Raw genomic sequence first — 22885 nt, forward strand, 5'->3', positions numbered from 1 at the left:
GACAGCTAAAAAGAATGACCTTTAAGAAGGCCTTTGGTTGGTAGATAGAAGTGATTGAATGGGAAAAGAAATTAAGAAAAGTCATCGGTATTATCAAAAAACTATTGCACACACCTCTAAACCACACCAACGCAAAAATACTGAAAGATCATTGCAGGAAATATATTTTTTTCGTGAAGTGAATTATCGTATGTTGCGGTGTATAAAGTAGTAAGCAGTTAACGTACTTTTTCAGGTAACAAGCACACCGAGAAAGCAAACAAGCTCTTATATTTCTATAACTGTACACAAAAGTTTATTCGAGAGAATTTTAGCTCAAAAATGAAGTGCAAAGTATCCTGCGTTTTCTGAGCCTCAAATTGCATTGTACCTTGTACAGTCATCAAGGGTTTCCTTCATTTTGAAATGTTGTTTGCCCAAGTGTCAGAGCCAATGTTCAGCAAAGAGAGTCGTGTTCTGAGTACAAATTTTACAGAAATCATCCAATAACCCAGTGTGGCGTGTGAGCAAAAAAGGTATACATCAAGACAAGCGAGCTTGACTTTCGCTCGGATCGAAGATAACCAATCAAAAGCTAGCAGTGGAGCAGATTGACCAATCAATGAGCAGCAAAAGTGACCAATGAGGAGAAGACAATCTGCATATAAACTTTCAAGCACTTACAATTTGACGCCAGTGAGTATTTTTAACGGGTGCGTAAGTAAGGTTTTTCCGGGATCCACGCTAGGACGAGAGAAGAATATTATGGCTCGTACAAAGCAGACGGCTAGGAAGTCTACCGGAGGAAAGGCTCCAAGGAAACAACTAGCGACCAAAGCCGCTCGCAAGAGCGCTCCATCTACTGGTGGTGTGAAAAAGCCTCATCGTTATAGGCCGGGAACCGTCGCTTTGAGAGAAATTCGTCGGTACCAAAAATCAACGGAATTGTTGATCAGAAAGCTCCCTTTCCAGCGACTTGTTCGTGAAATTGCTCAGGATTTCAAGACTGACCTTCGCTTTCAAAGTGCAGCCATCGGTGCCCTTCAAGAAGCTGCCGAAGCTTATTTGGTTGGTCTCTTTGAAGACACAAACTTGTGCGCTATCCACGCTAAACGTGTCACCATTATGCCAAAGGATATTCAGCTTGCCCGCCGAATCAGGGGAGAACGTGCTTGAAAAGTCTATGCGTATACAGTAAATTTTATTGAACTTGAAGAATTCACCAAGAAACTGAACTCTTTTATATATTATATACATGCGCTAGTGATGTTACTATTCAAAAATGTTCGTTTCACGTGAACTCTTTCGCTATTTGTTTTTTTTTTTTTCTCGGAAGGCCGGTCGTGATCATTCACAAGTTGTTTCTCTGCTGTCGATGTTCAGATGTAAACTAGTTTTAACAGTTTTATTTCCAGTACCTGGTTAACTTTTGTAAATTAATTTTTGGCGCGATAAATGTGACATAGGAAATGTGAATAGACCTTTTTTGTTTCATGGCTGAAACGGCATGTTACAACAATCTACATTGTAAGTCTTTACCTTGCTATGTGGAACAATAAAATCTGCAGTCACTGAAGTATCCAACCCTAGTGTGTAGTTTGTAACGAACACTGTAATATACGACTTTTTAACCAACCTTGTATTTAAGAGACAATAAATTTGTCTTATTTCATCTGCTTGACTGTTTCGTTGTATCACCGGGCTTGGACTTCAACCTGATGCGTACTTGCAGTAAATTCTCAACAAATGCGGTCTATATCGTAAATCGAAGGGTGGGTGCCATATTGAATGAGGAAAGGCGTATAATTTTACCTTTTCGAGGGATGGGGTCCATCACAAAATCGGGAATTCGCCTGGCTTGTTCGCATAAATTCCAATGAGATTTTACTAAAACGTAGTATGACAGCTGTGACTACTCTTTGTTTCACTTCAACTGCACGGAAACAAAAATGTTCGTCACTGGACGCGTTATAGGGGCACGTAATTAGATTGTTACTCAAAAACGAAGGTGGGCAATATAAGCTGTCTTTACTTCTAACGAACAGGAGTAATGAAAATAACCTTCGAGAAGTCCCATGAGATGAAGCGTGGTTCCTGTTTTCGTTATCTTCCGTCACTTGTTCGGAATTTCATCGGACTATCGGCACCAGTATTTTTTCAAAAGCGCTCGGTAAATATGGCGGCTATCAAGTTAAGAAACTTGAGGTTTTCGTCGCCGGTTTTTCTCACTAAAGTCTCAAAAGGAATCAGAAAAACAGATTTCCATAACTTGCAGAGACAGATCTGTGTAAGAGTTATGTTATTTTGGCATTTAAAGGCTACGATGTGTGTTTCTTGTCGATATATATTGTATTGGTTTAATTTAGTTAGTTAAATCGTTTGATTTCTATTAGGTTGCGGGTGAATCGAGGAGACGATATTGTACACAGGTAATTCATTTACACGTTAAGGAGAAATTGAATTTCTTTATGCATTTGGCGTTGATCTGATATGGAAATTGGCAGGTCTGAGGACTAAGTTAACCTACATGCATAGGAAGAGTCAGCCGGTAGGTTTAAGGACGGTGCCTACTAATTCACAGGTATTTTTGCGCGGTTTACTGAATATCCGGGAAAAGCAGATCTTAACAGTCTTAACAAGTGTTATTGAAATCCAAAAAGAAAATTGGGGGTAACCACGCACTTTTCGAAGATAATTAATCAACAATATTTGTAAAAAGCTTTAAAATACAAAGCAATGTATGGTGTTCTTTTCCAAATTGAAGCTTTATTGTCTTTGAAAAATGCGTGGTTACCCCCAATTTTCTTTTTGTGTACCAAGAGCACTTGCTAAGATCTGCTTTCTCCACATAGTTCTAAACCACGCAAAAATATCCCTGTATTAATAAGCAACACCCATAGGAAATCCGACTATCTCGAGATGTGCAGAATGTATGCGCAATAACAATAGTAGGCACCGTCCTTAAAAAAACACAGGTCACTCGTAACAGGTCATTGTTTTACCTATACTAAAACAACCCAAAACCTTCAAATTGGCAAACCTTAGGGCCTGGCCAAACGAAAATGTTTGGTGACTAAACAACACGTATCAAACATTGTTTGGTGACGAAACATGCTGATGTGTAAGTGAGTGGCTAAACGGTTAAAACATGTTTGATCCAACTCCGATCAAACTCCACAAGCAAAGAATTATGGGTCACAAATACATTAACAACACATAGATAGATTTTAAACAGACCCCTTCAGGTTCACAGCTGAGAGATCCCAAAAAATGACCGTCTTGTGAAATAAACTCTCGCGATGCCTCTTAGATAAAAAAAAAACTAGAAAACTTGGCACTTCTTAGCTTAATGAACAACTATCAATGCAGACAGGGGGTTATTACGTGATATTTGTTCCATGTGACGTAATTTAGCTAGTAAAGTTGTGTGAAAATCAGTGGTTGAATTATAAAGTTGGATATCATCACTTTTGTTCCTCATTGTTTCATTTTCCAGACCCAGAAGGTAACTCTAATCCCTGGGGATGGAATTGGTCCAGAAATTTCTAATGCTGTCAAAGATGTATTTGCAGCAGCTGAGGTTTGTTTAAGCTTTGCATTTTCTTTTTAATCTTTACAAGTTTGTTTTGACAACAATGTTCTGGCAAGTTTATGATGGTCGCGGTTTGATCTCGATCACATTGAGATAAGAATCCATGGAGAGATAGCTGTCTTCAAGTTGTGGAAGTGAGTTTGCAGGACTTGTAAACAAACATCACAACTTTTACAGTCATTCTGTCTTTCGTTGTTTGATTAGACAGATAAATGTTGTAGAAGAGATGTCACTGTACGAAACTGTAAAACTGTTTGAGGAAATAGTACAACTTGTAACATTGTGAATCAAAGGGATCTTGTTTACTTAACCATTGTTAGTGGCTTGTTTGTACTTAATTGAGTTTAGTAATAATAATAATAATAATAATAATAATAATAACAATAACGGTAACTACCTACTTAAAAGTCTGAAGTACATAACGCTTAGCTCAAATCAATGAAATCAAATCAAATCAATGCAGATCACCAAACATTAGACAATAGGTTTTTTTCCTATGACATTTCATTCGAAATGTTAGGCACCATTACGTTTCAACCGTGATGTGAGGATTTAGGTCAATGATAAAAATATCCCCAAAACTCACCTTGTTACATATGCATCATTTTAGTAATGGTGACTTTTGAACACCTATATTGTAGGTTCCCATCGAGTGGGAAGAAGTGACAGTGACGCCTATTCTTCTGCCTGATGGTCAAACCACAATACCGGCTGCAGCAAAAAATTCAATGAATAAAAACAAGATTGGTCTCAAAGGTAATGAACAAAAACAACCAGTAACCTTTCTCATAGTTTGGATTGTAAAAGTGTGATCTCTTATAATTCGCACTTTGCAGCTGTAGACTGAATTTTAAAATAGAAAATGGTTTGAACCCAGGAGTACGTGACATACAGTACCTTGATGGAATTAATTTTGATCGTCTGGGTGAAAGGAGTCTGGAGAAGGACTGCTGATACGTTTCAACAACCTGAGCGGAAGTCATCTTCAGAGTCAATATTAGTGACGGTTGGAAATTCAAACAAATGTAGTGATGCTCTTGTCTGTGTTGTGATTGGCAGTGGAAAAAGTAATGTGATTATTGTAAGGATAAGCAGAACGTATGCGCAATAACAATAGTAGGCACCGTCCTTAAATATTAAATGACAACTAACATGGCAAAGAGTGCTTTCCTCATGCACATGAAGTGGTGTTGTAAACAATCATTTCTCCTGTTATAAAAGAAATCTGTTTTGTGATGCACTGGATGACGCAGCAGTGATCTAATTACAAGAAATACAGGCATTATTTCCCCTAAAACCCAAGAGCAAACCAGTCAAAGCAATTTAATTAGAGCACTTATGTTTTGCTTATTGTTCATAACATGCCAAAGCCACTTGAGAGCAAAATCAAAAAATCACCCAAAAAGTCACTTGCAGGGCTGTTTTTGCCCAGTGTCCTTTTTTAATTATTAGTATTTTACTATCACAAATAACAAATGTTATTATTTTTATTTTGACAGGACCACTGGAGACCAAGATTGGCAAAGGGCATGTGTCTATGAACTTGACCCTCAGGAGGTATGATTGATTTAAATGTATTGCCATGGTAAGTGACTTTTTGCTCAAGAAGTGCCTTTTAAAATCAAAATTCAGCAAATTCCAGAAGCAAAACAAACAGCCATGTTAAGTTGTCTTTAATTAAAGACTGTCTGTCTACCGAGATGCTTTGGGCACCTTTGTTTATGTTTTCATTTGGGTTGAAGTAACGAGTGGGAAAGAAATACATGTAGGCAGCAAAAAGATACAGAGGAATACTAGAAAGCTGGCCAGTCAAATAAAAGATGTATTTGGAATGAATAAAGCACCACTGCTGTTCTTGGACTAATAAAATATCATGTATTTCGGAATGATTTTGTCACCTACGCGGCTCACGTTGCCAGAAATACAGGTTGTATATTAAATAAAGAGCAAATTTCAATAAAGTACATTTAATACTGATCTCTGTTGTTGGAAAAAATACTGGTTTATTTTGTCTTTGACAATTAAAAAAAACTTTGATAAAATTATTCATGGATCATACTCTTCCTGGTAAATTTGTTCACTAAAAATGTAGCCGTCAAAGAGTCACACAACAAATTGGGCATTATTCAATTCAGGAATGTTTTCAGGAATGCTTTTAGATGCTGAAGAAACAAAAGCATCTAGCTCATCCAAATGTTGCATGAAACAAGAATTAGAATTCCAAAAAAGTCTCGAAAATACATGTAAGATTAAGATGAGTCACGCTAACTATCCAAATAAGAGATTACAAGCTGTACAAATGTCACCCGACTTACTGCGAAAAGACTTCAGCAAACTCTCTGTTGGTTTACAGTTTGTGGTATCCCCATGAATCAATAAGGTCTCTAAGTGATCTTGAACTGATTTCTGTGAATAGACTGCTTTAAAGCGGCTCAAGTCTCTGAGGCCTTCTAGGGAGATTTTTCGGAATTCAGCGTTCGTTCAACTGCTCAGTGGTTCAACCCATGTTAAAACGCTTGCAAATTGTAATTAACGACAAAGTACCTGTATCTACATGTATCTCCTAATAAACTACAATAATGTAGCTGTAATAAGAAGCACTAAGTAAGAACAAATCCCTATGGATGACTCGATAACAAATGATTTAATGAAGGATCAACGCAACGACGGAAAAATGGAGGTTTCATATCATACGAAACCTCCAAGCCGGCGAACATGCTTGATAGATAGAGAGTCTTAAAAGCAGTTCTTTGGCAGAGGTTTCAATAAAATTTGAAGTTGAGGCTGGTTTGAGTAGGGTAACCTGACTTGTTAAAGTCCAATTAAATTTTACTCTTAGGTTTGAAAAAATCTTTCTTGAGCCCATTGACTCCTGACTCTCATTAAGGAGTAAAATCATCTGGGGTTAGACAATAAAATCTATGAAGTCTCACTCCTAGGAATCATTGGGTTAAGAGGGGACAGGTCTAGACCTACATGTAGGTAAACTTATTTACTGTCTAGCTAACGTTATATTCGGCCAAATTCGTCGAGTGTCCCAAACTGAGTTTCAGCCATCAAAACTGGAAACCATATCGTGTGTCCTCAAAACAGGATTTTAGGTCTACATGTAGGTTACACTGTAGGCTAACACTAATAAACCTTTCCCTTACCCTTATCCTCGTTTTAGCAACACCACATAGTTTTTTAGTGGATGTAGAGGTGTTAGACACAGAAAATAATTATATTATTACCGGTAACAGGAGAGTGGACAACACGTTTTTCGAGGGCCGAAAGCATGAGCTTGTAGGGGATGCAGGGGCATCCTTTTCCAGAAAATTTTGAAAATTTGGCCCCTTGGAATGCATTTCCTGCATTCTGGAGCACAAATTAGGGTATTTGAACAGAACACTGATACCATTAAATTTCGGCTTTTTCTTTTAGAGAGAGAAAGAGAGTACATAAACGCTAAATTAGCAGTGATGATATACCCACTTTAAGGCTCCTTTGCATTCTATTAGCTGCATGAAAATTTAATGTATTTTATCTGTCGTGACTGAAAATGTTGTTTTTGTCACACTTCAAATGTAATAGCCAACGAAAGCGGCCCTTATTGAAAACCCTGAGTAACTTTCACTCCTTGGAGTCAATAGGTTAATTTTTTTAATTAATTAATTTTTTTAGTTTTTAAGAAGAAAGCATTTCACACTTCAAAATATACAAAGTAGTCCCCCAACAATATATTGTTAATGGACCTCTTTAGCTTGTAGGTTTTGTTTTCCCATTTCAGACCAAGGGAATTTTCCTTTCATTTTTTCATAAGTTGTGCATTCATATGCACGTGCATAAGACGACAGTTGAATGAAACTGTTCCCTAGAGTAACATTACGTCATAATATGTTGAGAAATGGGAAAACAAAACATACAAGCTAAAGGGGTCTATTACTTTAGTTTAGGGGGAAAAAAGGAGCTGACTTCTCTGAGTGAAGTAGTCACTGCTTTTCAGTGGCTGTCAGCTGTGCTTATTGAAACCACTGCTTTAGGAAGCTGAAGTTTTCATTAATTACCGGTATACAAAGTTTTCGTTTGCGTTGGTTAAAATCGTGTTTGCTGATTATTCTGATTATTCTGATTATTCTGTCATGATGTTTTCTGCTGCCTTAAGCTCTGGGTCTCTTGTTTCTTGTGCAACTTTTGTTTCAATCACAGTTATAATGGCAATTTTACTGTCACACAAGTAAAATGTAGTTAATGGATCATGACTCTATTATCTGTAAAACCTTTCATGGTGGCTCTGTTTTCAATGTAGTGATTGTACTCTCTCGTTGGCAAGGTCAGCAAACACGAAGGATTTATTGTATTCTAGCTTTGAACTTTGTGGCTTTGTTGTCGCTAGCAAGCTAGCACGATCCACAGCATTGGCGCTTTTTTTCAGAGCTCAATTCATGGCTAAGAATTGCCACCAGTAACACTAAGTTCACTTGTAGTACATCTCTTCTGACTGGCCATGCCAGCAGACATTTGTCTGGCTATAAAAGCATATTAAGGAAACTATTTAGAGGTCACTTATGTTGTGTTGTTCACTGCATTTAGCACTCGATATATTGTGGTTTCCCCTTCCTCCCTCCCTTTGGAGTCGAGGTTGGGGCCTTGTATGCATTTCAATAAACCCGGGACACTCCTGTTTGGTGCGGCTGGTTAAGTCTGCACGGCAACTTCTCCAAAGCTTGTTGGCTGCGTTGCCTGCTAACCGGTACTCTTGTCCGTTCAAGAATGTGCTGTTTTGCATTCAGCTCATAGTGCTGGGGGGATAAGTGAGGTTCCTTTGTTACACAATCATCGGAAGTCGCACAGGCTAACCTAACACAAGGCAGTGCTCCCCCATTAACACCAACTGGAGTCAATGTAAATGTCTAGTAGTTAACACACAAACATACTTGGAACAGAGACATTAATAGATGTAAATATAATTAGTTTGTTTCAAATGATCAGTAAATATGATTATTTTCTCTGTGCAGAGTTTTTAGTCTATATGCCAATGTACGGCCTTGCAAGTCTATAGAGGGCTATCCAACAGCATACAGTGATGTTGATTTGGTCACAATCAGAGAAAACACGGAGGGTGAATACAGTGGCATAGAACACGTGGTAAGATTCAGCGGAAACTAGGCTCTTTGTTTGTTAAGTTGGGGTTTCACTGTATCTTTTGACAAGTTCTCAGTAAAGATAAGGTCAGTTAGCCAAGAATAAAGCACTGAATGTTGAAAGTGCATTGCATAGTGAACTCTTCCTGAAAATTTGATCCTGATATACCAGATCATCTGTGAGCAATGATGCTTTGAAAATTTGAAATTTTACAAAGATTGTGTGGGATTAGCACTTTTGTCACCCAAGAATTTATCAGTCTTAGATGACTAACAATTATTGGCTTGTTATCAATTGAAAGCTATCAAGTGAAGCTATGATCCTCGCAGTTGTGAACGCAATTTTTTGCAATTGTGTAAAGAAGCCTGAAAGATTCAGGACTTAAATGAGGTTTGAACCCGTGTCCTTGCAATACCGGTGCGACGCTCTAACCAACTGAGCTATGAAGCCTGACGTTGGGAGCTGGTCATTTCTGGGTTCTAATGTTCCTGTGAGGAATGAATCAATGATGAAATGATATATGAAATGGATCATATATGAACTGTGGATATGAAATCAATAATGGCTTCACTTGATTTCATATCTGCAGTTCATATATGATCCATTTCATATATCATTTCATCGATGATTGAAAGCTAATAGGCTTAAAATTGGAAATTAAACTAAGTTAGCCTGCGTACAAAGCGTTCCTGTTTGACAGAAGAGCTTCGAAACAATTTTTTGCAAACTGGCCACGCGAAAGTTGGTGCAAGAGACTGAGGTGACTTAGCGGCGTGGGGATCCCTAGGGCCCAACGTTTTCATCACTTGAGTGTGCATCCTTGCCTTTGTAACGTTGTTTGCAATATTTTTTGTCAAGTGAAAGATCATTGCAATTTATGGAAACAAATCCAGGCTTGTGTAGGACTGTAACCTGTGGCCATGTAAAGGAGTTTAACATTGCACTTGAACCACTTAGCTATGAAGCTCATTCTTTACTTAGTAAAGATGGCTTAGTACCTTTAATTTTAGTGATCCTGGAGTTTTTGCAGGCTTCTTCACAACTACTTACTTTAGCCAAACCCTTTTTTCTTCTGTTTACCATGGTCCAACTGACCCATATCTTTTCAAGAATTTTCAAAAAAAGGACCTTTGAGGAAGGTATTGACTTCGTAAAACCTTCTTTTAATGTTTTATCTGAAATATAAACATTAGCTTTGTCAGTACAGATTTTCAGTTTCAATAATTATAATCAACCCCATTTTTCCACAGGAGGGGCCTTTTTTTTAGCTACAACTCTCTACTCATTTCTGCTCCCTGCCCCGTCACTCAATTCTTTCCGAACTTGAAACCTTTTTTTTAAGTGCTTCTCATTTTCTTTTTCTTTGTTTTTTTGTTCGTTTTTACTGCAACCAACCGACTAGGATAAGGAAACCCATTCGATGGTAAACATAGAAAAAAAGGGGACAGCCTAGTAAGTTTTTTCATGAACTGTAATGATGTTTTGGGCTAAAAAATTGTGATTCATCTTCAGTATCATATGTTAGTTGATTGCTTCTTTCCTTGACCGCTTTAAATCTATTTTAAGTTTGAACAAAACAGTGTTTTTTGTCTACAGGTAGTCGATGGTGTTGTGCAGAGCATTAAACTTATAACAAAGGAAGCTTCTCAGCGTGTGGCAGACTTTGCCTTTGACTTTGCTAAGGCAAATGGCAGACACACTGTTACAGCTGTCCACAAGGCAAACATCATGTGAGTTATTACCAGAAGTGCCAGATGTAGTCTTGTTACAGGTATTTGAGGATTGAGGTCAGGGACTCCCATTAAAGCAGTGGCTTGCCTTTTGGGACATTAAATTTTATAAAGTAAAATCAATATTGGTATCACAGGGAATTTCTGTCCCTCTCACTTTTTGTCTGATCTGTCCCCCTCCCCCTCCCCATAGTTGCACCTCTGAATGCTGAGTTAAATTAATTTTAACAGAGAACCCAAAGTTGTGAATTTGAAGCCTTATATCAAATAAGAGATCTTGATAAGATTGGAGCTGGGATTTGCCAGGCATAGTGTCATCTCAATCTAGGACCTGGCAACCTAAAATGAGCACTTCTGGGTGTCTTAGGCAAACAGCCTTTATTTAGGGATGCATTTGTAAATGACTAACACCTAAGGTCATTTACTGGCGAATATAGACCATCAAGTAAAGCTAATGATCCTCGCAGTTATCTATAGACACTTAATTTTAGCAATTTTTCATTCTTCTCTACGCAGTTGCTAAAATTGCATCCATAGCTGCAAGGATCATAGCTTTACTTGATTTCATATCCGCAGTTTGGTATGCGATTCATTTCATATATCATTTCATTCACAGAATACAAACCACTGTATTGTTAACCCACTGACTACTAGGATTGAAACTTAATAGATGTTACTCTGTCTAACACCAGACAATTTTACTCATCAATCCACTTGGGGGGGGGGGGGGAGTTAACAACCTCTCTTTAATCCTGGTTTACCAACAAAGAGGTTTATGGTGACTTGAGAGTACTTAGAAAAAATATCCATGTTCTCCTGAACGTCAGGTCATGTTCTACAACTATTGCAATCAACCATTCTTATGTTGGTGGGGTTGATTAGCTTTTCTAGAATTATGGTTTGTGGGGACATCTTTTCAGCCAGCTCTGAATGTGGTTGAAAAATATTATTGTTGAAAGTGATGGTAAGCACCAAAAGTCTTTTTTGTTTGCTTTTATATTATAGTCAGGAATGGCTGTTAAAGACATAACTGTAAACATAAATGACTATTACCACAGAACAAATGGAAACAATAATAATTGAAAAAGGGGGACATTGAATTTTAAGGTCAACTGTTTCGACTTGGTTGTGGTTGAAATGGTTGATACTTACAGAACCTTAGTGTGTCATGGGCTGGATGGTGGCAGAAACTTAGGTAATTAACACAATATTTGACATGCACCATGCAGTCTTTCTTTTAGGAAACTTTTCTTTCGTTATTTTGTTTTTTCTAGGCGACTTTCAGATGGTCTATTCCTACAATGCTGCCGGGAGGCTGCTGAGAAAAACAAAGATATCAATTACAAAGAGATGTACCTAGATACAACCTGTCTTAATGTAAGTTTGAGGATGAGTAATCAATATTCCACAACAGGTTTGACACTAACAATATAATCCATCTGGTTCCAGAGTTTTTATGATTTAAGTCAAATAAAAAACCTAAAAAGCCTTTAGTATTTTTGGAGACTAAAAGAACTGTTTTTTGAGCACAGTGTTGTAAACCGGACTGACTTAAAGTAATAGTTATTTTGAAAGGTGAATTTAGGAAACAGCTGGCTGCTCAAAATATTTTGTGCAATGAAATTAATCAAATCTCAACACCATCACACACTTTGCCTTTTTTAAATCAAAATTGGCAGTCATCAGTCTTTTGGCCAAACAAGGAAGAGGCATGAGTGTGTTGATTTCTTGGAACAGTACAGACAAACTGGTTTGCACAGTGATGCTTCTCTTCCACTTGTTTTTCTAATGTTTTCTCATGTACCCACTGGACTTTTATCAATTGATGGGCTATGGAACTGTTCAATCTAACCTGAGACGTAGACATGCTTGGAGTGTGCACAGTCACAGTTACAAGGGCAAAAATACTGAAATCCTTGCAGGAATTGAAACTGACAAATAGTGACTCACCCACCGGATAAAGTTATCTGGCCTTTGAACAACTGAGGCCTGAAGGATACTCTGAATAAAGAGTTTAGTGCAATGGCGCAAAGTCGTGATGTGTTGAATCAGTAGGGACCTTCAGATTCTAGGACGAGGATGAGAATAAGAACGAATTTGGACTGCCCGTTTTTAGCGAAAATACCAAGAAATTTATAACCCGTACGATTAATCTTAGTCTTTGGTAGCAGTATAGGTTACTCAGTTATTCTTATTTCTTGCAACTGGGCCTTTTTGGTGGTCAAAAATTGCCAAAGCTGCTGTTGTTGACTTGTTTTGACATGAAGACATTTTTGCAAAACCTCGCACTAAAATGGCGCTGGTTTGCATGCATTCACTGTTCTATGAGAAATCTCGTACTCATAGTCGTTCTCATCCTAGAATCGAAAGCTCTCCAGGGTATGCTTCAAGAATGCAGCAAGATTTTTCAATGCATGTAGAGGGTGTGTGTTTCGCTTATTGAGAACATTTCTGCTTCTTTTTGTCAGATTGTAACAGATCCTACAAAATTTGATGTCATGGTGATGCCAAACCTATATGGGGATATCCTAAGGTATATGCATTTTCTTGACGAGTTCTTTAAGTTGTTCTTTCATAGTGTTAACCCAGTCACTATAAACTGACCCCAATTGATGAGTACCTAAATCATCTGGCTTTAGGGAGAGTAAAATCCTGTAGAAGGCAGTGCAGCGCAGTGGTTAGGGCACTTGCCTTGAGATCCCTGCATCACTGGTTCAAGATGCAATCTGAGCACTGGTTGAATTTGTTCTGGTGGTCTCTGGTTCAACTTCTCAGCTGCACTTGTAAATAGGCAACTAGCTTGGCTCCGACCAGTTGGGGTTCTTAACAGTTTTTGTTGAATGTTCTGTTCTGTCATGATTGTGTTTCATTGGCCCTGAAAAGCCCCTATGGGGAGTGTTCAATAATATTGTATTGTATTGTATTGTATCCTACAAGGGTTAAAGTGCTACTATTATCAAAAAATCACTTCTCTTTTTTTTCTTCAGAGTTTGAAAGTGTAATTGCTTAACACTTGAGTGGCAAGATTTTAGGCTTTGATTTTTATCCAAAGGCTATTCACGTTGATTGTAAGTTTTGGATTTCACGGTCTGCCATTACTCACTGACCGATTGGACCTCAGAGGGTTGGATCTAGGGAAAAGTGACGTCAGTTACCCACTAGCTTAAAATTTTAGCATGTAAACGCAGCTTATTATATATGCAAAACACGAGTTTAAAAGTCTGAAAGCTCGAAACTCCATGCTGCATATCAATTCATCCGCGTACACACGCATTGCATTCTTAAACTAGGGAGTCTTTGACGTCATTTTCTCTTCGATCCAGCTCTCTCAAGATTTTAAAGTTAGTAGTGGCGGACCATTAAACAGGAAAATTCCATTTAAACTAAAGAGGTGTCTTTTGAAATCAAGGCTTAAGACTTCGATCAGTTACTGTTTAGTTGGTGTCCCTTTCTGCCTTACCGTCAGCTAATTTTAAACCTATTTGACCCGAGCTTACTGTTGTAAAGAGAAATAGGTATAGCTTAAGTCTGTTGTGTTGTCCACACCGAAGTTCATGTGTGTCATTGTGCTACAACCCTGGACATAAGGGTCTGAACTGGCTACAATGGTGATGGTTATAGTGGCTTTAAGATCTACGACGTGGTTGTCAACGACAACGCCACAAAACAACAATATCATTGGTTAAAAGAAGAAAAATAATCGTGCGGCAGGGCTCGAGACTAACGGTAGCCAACTAGCCCCAGACTAGTAAAAATTCCGTTTTGGCTAGTGGTTTTTGCGTTTCACTAGCCATTTTGGCTAGTGAAAATTTGTGAGCACTGGAAACCCAGAGGAAACCAATTAAAAGTTAATTTCAATTTTTTCACAAAAAGAAATTGAGTCAAAGCGTGTAGAATTTAAAACATCGGCTGTAATAAATGTCATATATAATTTATTGGCTCAAACAAGGGCTTTACTAAAATGGGAAAGAATGATTGACTTTTTTGTTTGTTTTTAACGACAAACGAACTGTTTGCCGCTAATAATTAGTCATGTGTGAAATCATGCAGGTCGCAAGTCGCAGGTCGCGGGTTGCAGGTCATTGTTTCACTAATACAGAAAGTATCCTAAACATTCATAAAAGCTAACCTTAGGCCTAAAAACCTTTGTTTAAACCTAATTAATTGGTGAAACAATGACCTGCAACCTGCGACCTGCAAATTAGACCTGCCGGCTCATGCACGCTTTCAAAAACTTTCAAAATTCGCAGTTGTTCAAAAATTTGAATGATGCCGATATAATATCGATGCCTATGTTTGCAACGTATAATAAAGTTAAGATGGAACGAATTATTGTGTTCTTGAGAAATCGTGAATCGACATTTTGAAAGAATGGAATGCTTTTCGGCGGCAAGTTGCAAAGTTCTGTGAGAATTTCTCACGGAAGCGAAAACTTCGGTTTTCGTTGTTGAGCGACGCCCATAATGATAGGATCGATGCCTATGTTTGCAACGTATAGAGTTAAGGAGGAACGAATTATTTGTTCGTGAAAATCGTGAATCGGTATTTTGAAAGAAAAGAATGTTTTTCGGCGGCGCCAATTCCGACGTTTTGACGGCGGTTCTGTGAGAACCAAGGGCACGAAAACTTTGTACTTATCAGTTGTTCATTCAAAGCATACTGCAAGCTACACAGGCCAGCATTTACTTGACTTGATGCGATGACGGATATTAGAGTATATCTTGCGGATGGAAAGTAAAAGAGCTCAGAAAAGTACAACACCAAAAAAGTTCACGAGAGGCCCATCGAAGAAGGCAAAGTTCCTCAGTCGAAACGAAAGTTTTTGCCCTCATGTAAGACTGACTTTCCATGGGTATACCATAGAGATGGGGCAATGTTCTGCTCAGTGTGTGAGGATAGGCCCAATTTATCAGATTCGTCCTCGGCGTTTGTTTCAGGCGGCTGTGTAAATTTCAGGTTAGATTCTCTGAGAAGCCACGCAGGATCCGTTGGACACCAGAGAGCTGCAGATACCTTCCGAATTGCAGCCAACCCAAGAGAAGCAGTCATCCCATGGGCATTGAGACAACTGAACAAAGAGGTAGCTTTAAAGCTTGAAAAACGTTTCGATATAGTATACTTTGTTGCAAAAATGGAAATGCCATTTACAACGTATCCTCATCTTTGTCCATTAGAAGAAAAGCATGCAGTTGAGCTAGGACAGACTTACAGAAATGATAAAGCTTGCAAAGATTTTATAGTTGCCATATCTGATCAGATTAAGAACGAGATTGGAGAGCAACTGCAAAGAGCAAAATTTCTGGGTGTAATGGCAGACAGTGCAACAGATGTGGGTGTTCGGGAAGTTGAGGATGTCTATGTGCGTTACTTGAAAGATGGAGAACCAGTTAATACATTTGTAAGGCTTAGGCCTTGCCCTAATGCCAAAGCCCCGGGTATAACTGAAGCTGTTAACAGTGCTATTAGGGATGTGTGTGACAACTGGAAGGAAAAAGTGGTCGCTCTTGGCACTGATGGAGCAGCTGTAATGGTTGGACAAGTAGGGGGAGTTTTTGCCTTGCTGAAACGCGATATCCCTCACCTGATCAAGGTGCACTGTACAGCTCACCGATTAGAGCTGGCCTTTGCAGATACTGTTAAGGCTATTCCAGAGCTAGAAGAGGCTAAGACTATGCTCCAAGGGATATGGAAGCACTTAGTCTATCATTATTCCCCTTAGGCCGTTCGTGAGTTGAAAGAGTTGGCAGAAAGTATGCAAGTTAGGGCGTACAAAGCGGTGAAGGCAGATGGCACCAGATGGGTACCCCATTTGAGGCGAGCTTTAGACTTACGTGATAGCGTGATACAGCATCCTTTGCCAGCAGCAAAGATGAAATCATTAACAAAGCCACAGCATTTATCACCGAGAGATTCCGAGGTCCTGGTGATGATCCAATCTTGCATGAAGCATCAACTTTGACAGATCACAAATCATGGCCTTTAAACAACAGACAGTAGCTTCTCGTCTATGGTGAAGATGCTATTCAGGTTTTATCTCATCATTTTGAGGCTCTACTCGACCAACACCACTTCAACTTACAGTCCTGTCTTGATGAGTGGATGGAGATCAAGATGCATTTGCAGAGGGAGATGACAGAGCTGCAGTACAGTACCACTGAGTTCTGGAAGGGCAAGTTTCCGGTGCGGGAACGCTTCCCCAATTTCCTGTTGGTCATCGAAATTTGTCTTGTTATCCCCGTCCAAACTGCCTGCTGCGAGAGAGGCAATTCATGTCTCAACGGGATCATGTGTGACTTCCGGTCAACACTTGGTGTCTCTTCTGTGGAAGCACTCATGCGCATTTCTATTAATGGTGTTTCTCCAGAGCATTATCACTCAGCTTTGGCCGTTGCCAGGTGGCTTGACTCAGGGGAGAGAGCAAGGTGACCAAACTACAATGTTTAACTTATACAGTGCAACTTGATAAATAAGTGATGTAGTTAAAATAAGTTGTCTATTCTCTAGTGAGTTATTTAAGTTCCAACCCCTTGAAATTCAAATCAGTGAAAGCAGCATCCGTTTTGTATTTAAACTGCAGTGTTCATAGACTGTTGTATATTCAAAGTGCGAAGTTTGCATGGATTAGTGGGTTTGAAAACACGTTCTCACGTCCAGTTTCAGAGTTTAATAGCCATGTTAAATTTGTACCAGTGTCTTTCTCGGTATTATGAACTTCATTGACGACGAAGAATGGAATCTATAGTGTTTGATTTTAATAAGCGCGATTAGTGACGTCTGTTTTATTATGAAAATTCCAAATGTAAAGCATACTCAATGGTATAGTGGCTGGTTTGATTAAAAGGTACTGAAACTGATTGACAAGATGAATAAAAGAAGTAAGAAGTTGAGTTCACAAGTCTGGTAGAATTTTTTGTTCACGATACAGTAACAAATGTCTGCGTCTGGCTAGTGAAAAATCTGTTTTGGCTAGTGAATCAAACCTGTCACTAGCCACTGGGCTAGCAAGTTGAAAAGTTAGTCTCGAGCCCTGGTGCGGCACGTGTCTTAGCACGCGTCTCAGCACATATTCTTGCGTTACTCTGCACAAACAACGAAGTGAAGTCACCAAAGTTGTTAACCAAATTTGAGGTTTTAATGACAGCGCGTGCGTACAAATGTGAATCTTTCAGTCTCTATTTTTACTCTGAAACCGCTCGTACCAATTTAGTTTCAGGATACTTCGCCCACATTGTACGACGCGAACGAGATGAACTAATCGCGAAAAACTTGGTTTGCAAAGTTCTATTTTGAACATCGCCGTTGCAGACCGTACAGAGGGAGCTTAAGATTTTCAGACGGCGACGGCAACAACAACACCTCAAAACAATGATATCATTGGTTAACAGAGGAAAAATGATCGTCCTGCACGTGCAGCACGGATTTTAGCTCACATTTTTTCGGTGGTCTGCATAACGACGACGTGAAATCACCAAGTTTGAGGTTTTGACGACAACGTAAGCATACAACAGAGAATCTTTCATTCTCTATTCTCACTTTGTAACCACTCGTACCAATTTCTTTTTAGGATACTTTGCGCACATTGTGGGGCGTGAATGAAACGGAATGATTGAGAAAGACTTATGATTTTTGGCGTAGATCTTAAGGTCCCTCATATCACATCAGTTTCGTGGTGGTTTACAACCATCAACAATGTTTCCTAGTTTAGCCCGGCCCTTAAGAGAGAGAAACCACCAACACCCTACTCTTCGCGAGTTGGGTGTGTTTGTACTTTGACTTCCCACAGTGTTGACTAATAGGAAGAGTTGTGGGACGGGGCCTATGGTTTGTAGTCCATATCCAAGAAGTTTACAAATGAAATTACGTAGGCAGCACTTCCTCCAACACCTGAGTGTTGGTCCGACCAGGTTTGTGAACCCGCGTTCTCCCGCACGCAAGTCCGATGCTTAAAGTGCAATTTAGATTTTTCTTTAGATTTCAAAACTGTATTAACTAAATACTAAGCGACCAAAGTTTTAAGGCGTGATTTAAAAAGGACACCCTGTTTATTTTGACGGAATTTTTCCTTTTTAATGGTCCGCCATTACTAACTTTAAGATCTTGAGAGAGCTGGATCGAGGAGAAAATGACGTCAAATACTCACTAGTTTAAGAATGCAATGCGTGTGTACGCCGCAGAATTAATATGCAGCACGAGAGTTTTGGGCTTTCAGACCTTTAAATTCGCGTTTTGCATATACAACAAACTGCATTCACACGCTGAAATTTTAGCTAGTGAGTACATGACGTCACTTTTCCCTAGACCCAACCATCTGAGGTCCAATCGGTCAGTAAGTAATGGCGGGTCGTGAAATCCAAAATTTACACTCAAAGTAAACGGCCTTTAGATAAAAATGAAAGCTCAAAATCTTGCCAGTCAGATGTTAAACAAACGCACTTTCAAAATCTGAAGAAGAAAGGAGGTGATTTTTTTATCACAGGAGCACTTTAAACATCTGAGCCACGGGTCGTTGGTGGGAAGATCCTGGTAACATGCAAACAACGTTGGTGTGGAAGATTCTTGTAATGGAAATGAAACAAATTTCATGGCATTAGATGACCATTCCGCTGCTTCGTTTTGCCAATAGTGTTTTAATAAGGAATTAACAGACGTGAATTAGTGAATCTACTTGAAATTAGGTCGGCTGTCTGTTTGTGTTTGTGTGTTTGTTACATGGACGTTTTCAGTTATACAAAAGCAAATGATAGTGGCGAGGAAGCCCAAAACGAAACCATGAGGCTTATAGACATTGGGCTCCCTCAGAGTAAAAATAAAGTTAACAGTAACAGTAAGGCCGGGATCGAAAGTAAAATATAATGAAGGTGTAAGTATAAATTAAATAATTACATAGACTGAGTTGACAAAATATAAAGTATGGTACATGTAACGTTTTCAAAGTCTTGCCCCTCCGCCATTAAAAATCAGTGTCCAGCAGTGTTGTGTCACGACTCATCCAAAGAGGGTCACTGGTCAATCCAAAATATTGCGAGGAAGGAGCCGTACTTCTTCATAGCGATTTTTTAGTGAGTCTCTGCACTGAAATTGTGAGGTCTTCATTTCTTTTACAGTGATTTGTGTGCAGGTTTGATTGGAGGCCTAGGTGTAACACCCAGTGGAAACATAGGAGCAGATGGAGTAGCCATATTTGAATCTGTGAGTCTTGCGATTTGTGATACAATTGTCAGTGTACTCGCCGAGACATCTATAGTAGACAGACATCAACTCATTCAGATCTGAGTATCGCTTGCCTCAGGCTTCCAAAACGGGGTTTGTGCCTTGGCCAGTCGTGTGAGTCCGGCGCGACTATATATGGGGCGTGCGAGCCAAGGTACTTTTCAGTAACAAATGGCAGCCCGAAGTGTTTCTTCTTCATTCCAGGGCAGAAGTTTCATCGAGAATTTCGGACAAATCGTTTCTATGAGAGTGGAGTGGTGTAGATGCCAGAAAACTCAAAAGCAAAACAGCTCTCTTCCGGTAGCTGTCTGTGACCCCAAAACGCTTATGTCTGGTTCGGGAGTTGGTTCAAAAAACACCTGATGCAATCAGACTCAGAAGTGAATGAATGGCAAACGTTGTAACCTCTCACAGATTACTGAAGCCCAAAGGCTTCAATTTACAGATATAATATCAAGATTTGCACGTTCTTTTTAACTTTTGTAGCCAATTTTTTTTACAGCACGATAGCTTCTTTAAGGAAGTTCTTATGTTATTGAATTGAAATATAAACAATGGCATCAACAGATACTCGCCTGTAAGGGAACCGTTCGCCCCTTTGGGGAACTTTGCGGTCACCTCTGAACTTTGGCTTTTGAACTTCCGGAGCCAAAATGAATGTTCTTGTTTTGGACGCAGGTACATGGCACAGCTCCTGATATCGCAGGCGAGGACAAAGCGAATCCAACAGCTCTTCTTTTGAGTGCTGTTATGATGCTGCGGCATATGAAGCTACAGAAACATGCGGATTTGGTTGAAAGGGCCGTGTTGGAAACTATCAAAGAAGGCATGGTGAGCACTGTTTAACTTTTAAGGATATCTTCATCAGGGGTAACCCACTGTTATTGCAAGAGCACTTGTATAGAGCGAGTTTCAAATGAGTGTCGTAAAACCAAAACCGAAGTAATTACTTTAGCCAATCAAAAAGGACGAAGACATTCCAGTAAACCAATCAAAACTCGAAGTAATTACACGTAGCCGACACAAAGCGCGGGAAAATGGGCACGCGTGAGCTACGACTGGTTTTGGTTTCACTTCTGATTGGTTGAAAAAATGGCGCGAAAACTTTGAACCAATTATTGAGTGAAGTAATCATAAACCAAAGTAATTATCTAATTACTTTCGACACTCAATTGAAAACCGCTCCAATGCCACTAATGTACTAAATAGGGCTAAAAAAATTGACCTGCTTCCAACTGTGTGGCTTCATAGCTCATGCAGTTAGCAGAGCATTGCACCGGCATCATCGCAGAGGTCATGGGTTCGAATCCCGTCGAAGTCACCTGAGTTTTTCAGGTGCTGTAAGATACAATTGCTTAAAAAAAGGGCGAGCATCATTTCTCTCTTTCGCCTTTAGCCCGCACTTCAGATAAATATAGGATCACCACTGATGAAGACACTAGACAGGCGTGTGGAAATGTTGGGTCTTTGAATCGTAACTTTCTAAGCTACACTCAAATTTATTTAAACTAGAGTAGCAGTGAACTATGCTGATAGGTTTTTTTTTTTGTTATCAGTTTCTCTAATTGATAGCGACACGCGCTTTCTTGTCGTATTTGACAGGTATTGACGGGGGATCTTGGTGGACGCAGCTCATGCTCAGACTTTACAAGAGAAATTTGCCGCAAACTTGAGTAGTACTTTTCCAGCTGGCTTTGGAACTTATCGATGTAATTTATTCGAAACTATTTCGGGAAGCCTTATGACACTTGCTGATAAACATTTTGAGTTTGCAATTGCTTCACTTTTCCCCAAAAAAAACTTTTGGGGTTGTCTTTTGTTAAATCGCTGATGGCCAAATTTGTAAATTGAACGATAGACGAGAAGTTTACAGTTGAGTTTAGAGAATAATTTTGTGATGGCTTTAATTTATATGTATGATATCGGCCACCTTATCCCTTTGATACCTAAACCGGCCCAAACCGGCCATACTTAGTATTTTACTCTAGTACCAGACGATTTTACTCGTCAATGGGGAACCCCCAGGAGTCAATGGGTTTTCCTGCTAGCACGAGTTAAGAACTCATCAAGAGAAACCTCTATCTCCACTAATTCCTTGAGTCAAGGCTATGCCGTGTAATATATTTTTAGGAACAGAACTTTATGTCCCCGTCAGGGCGTGGCATGGGACATAAAAGTCAGTCTTACACCAAGCACTACCCAGGCACGGCCTTCACGATCAGAGGTGTTTCTATTCACTTTGCTGGTTCTCAGGCTACCTGTGCTAAAGCTACTTTGTGGTGGAATACCGGTTCTTTTGAAAAAGCCTCTTCGGAGTTCCAAAAGAATGTACTTGCCTGGTTTTTTTCGTTGACTTTTAAGTCAGATCTCAACCTGGACTTCCTTGTGTAGAGCATTGCTTGCTTGCTTTGTTTTTATAGTGGAGTGCACTTAGCTATCAAGCTAGATCACATTTAATAAGCCTAAAGAAGCAATTCAAACTTGACAGATCATGATTAAGAACTCCAACTGGCAGGAGGCTAATTACAATTATCAAATCGAAAGTGGTTCAGCGTTGTCTGTACTCTTATCGACAACGATATTCGTCATCACAGTGGGCAAAATGTTGTGGACTCACGAGGCGCAGCCACATTATTCAACGCCAATGAAATTTTTTATTTCAGAGCGTGACCAAAATCGTAACACGCCAGCCACAAACCGTCACGCCGCTTGCTCGTCTCGTGTTGGATGATATCAACGGAAAATTAGCCAATCAGATTGCGAGATTACAAGCAATTGTGGTGAAAAGCGTGTTAAAATTGAATCCGGAACATCTGGAAACAAACCCAAACTAGAGGTTGGAACGGGATTTGTACCTGGAGCAACCGCATGCAAACTCAAAGCCCTAATCACTGGACCACACCGCCTCCCTATCAGCCAATATAAAGAATACAATAACACCATTTGTTTGTCCCTCCAAAATTTTGCATAAAAAAGCATTGTTTCTAGTTTCTCTTGAGACATTGTAAGTCCCAAGAGAAAATAAAAACAATGCTTATGCAAAATTTCGGAGGGACAAACAAAGAGTATTTGGTATTTTTGACATTGGTTAATAGCCCACTTTCGATACATCAAAATTCAGTCCTAAACAAAAGGCATCATCTCGAGGCCCTGGGGGACAAATATAAGGATTTGTATGGGTTTATTCCCCAGAGCCTCGAGATGATGCCTTTTGTTTAGGACTGAATTTTGATATATCGAAAGTGGGCTA

General features: G+C 39.3%; 2 protein-coding genes and 1 pseudogene across 2 annotated transcripts; all 3 read left to right on the plus strand.

Annotated features, from left to right (window-relative positions):
* Positions 1-621: 621 nt before the first annotated feature.
* LOC138033484 (histone H3.3) lies at positions 622-1155 on the plus strand. The gene has a single exon (XM_068881231.1). The coding sequence runs from the start codon at positions 622-624 to the stop codon at positions 1153-1155; it is 534 nt and encodes a 177-aa protein (XP_068737332.1).
* Positions 1156-2113: 958 nt separating this feature from the next.
* On the plus strand, positions 2114-21525 carry LOC138038862 (isocitrate dehydrogenase [NAD] subunit alpha, mitochondrial-like). Its single transcript, XM_068884935.1, has 12 exons — positions 2114-2266; positions 2373-2408; positions 3476-3559; positions 4213-4327; positions 5071-5128; positions 8569-8698; positions 10292-10425; positions 11700-11802; positions 12894-12958; positions 19530-19614; positions 20314-20466; positions 21238-21525. Exons 1-12 carry the CDS (start codon positions 2156-2158, stop codon positions 21310-21312), a joined length of 1149 nt encoding a protein of 382 aa, XP_068741036.1. The 5' UTR covers positions 2114-2155; the 3' UTR covers positions 21313-21525.
* On the plus strand, positions 14031-17307 carry LOC138038253 (zinc finger protein 862-like; annotated as a pseudogene).
* Positions 21526-22885: the final 1360 nt, after the last annotated feature.

This window comes from Montipora capricornis, chromosome 2 (assembly GCF_036669925.1).
Source record: "Montipora capricornis isolate CH-2021 chromosome 2, ASM3666992v2, whole genome shotgun sequence".
Classification (NCBI taxonomy): domain Eukaryota; kingdom Metazoa; phylum Cnidaria; class Anthozoa; order Scleractinia; family Acroporidae; genus Montipora; species Montipora capricornis.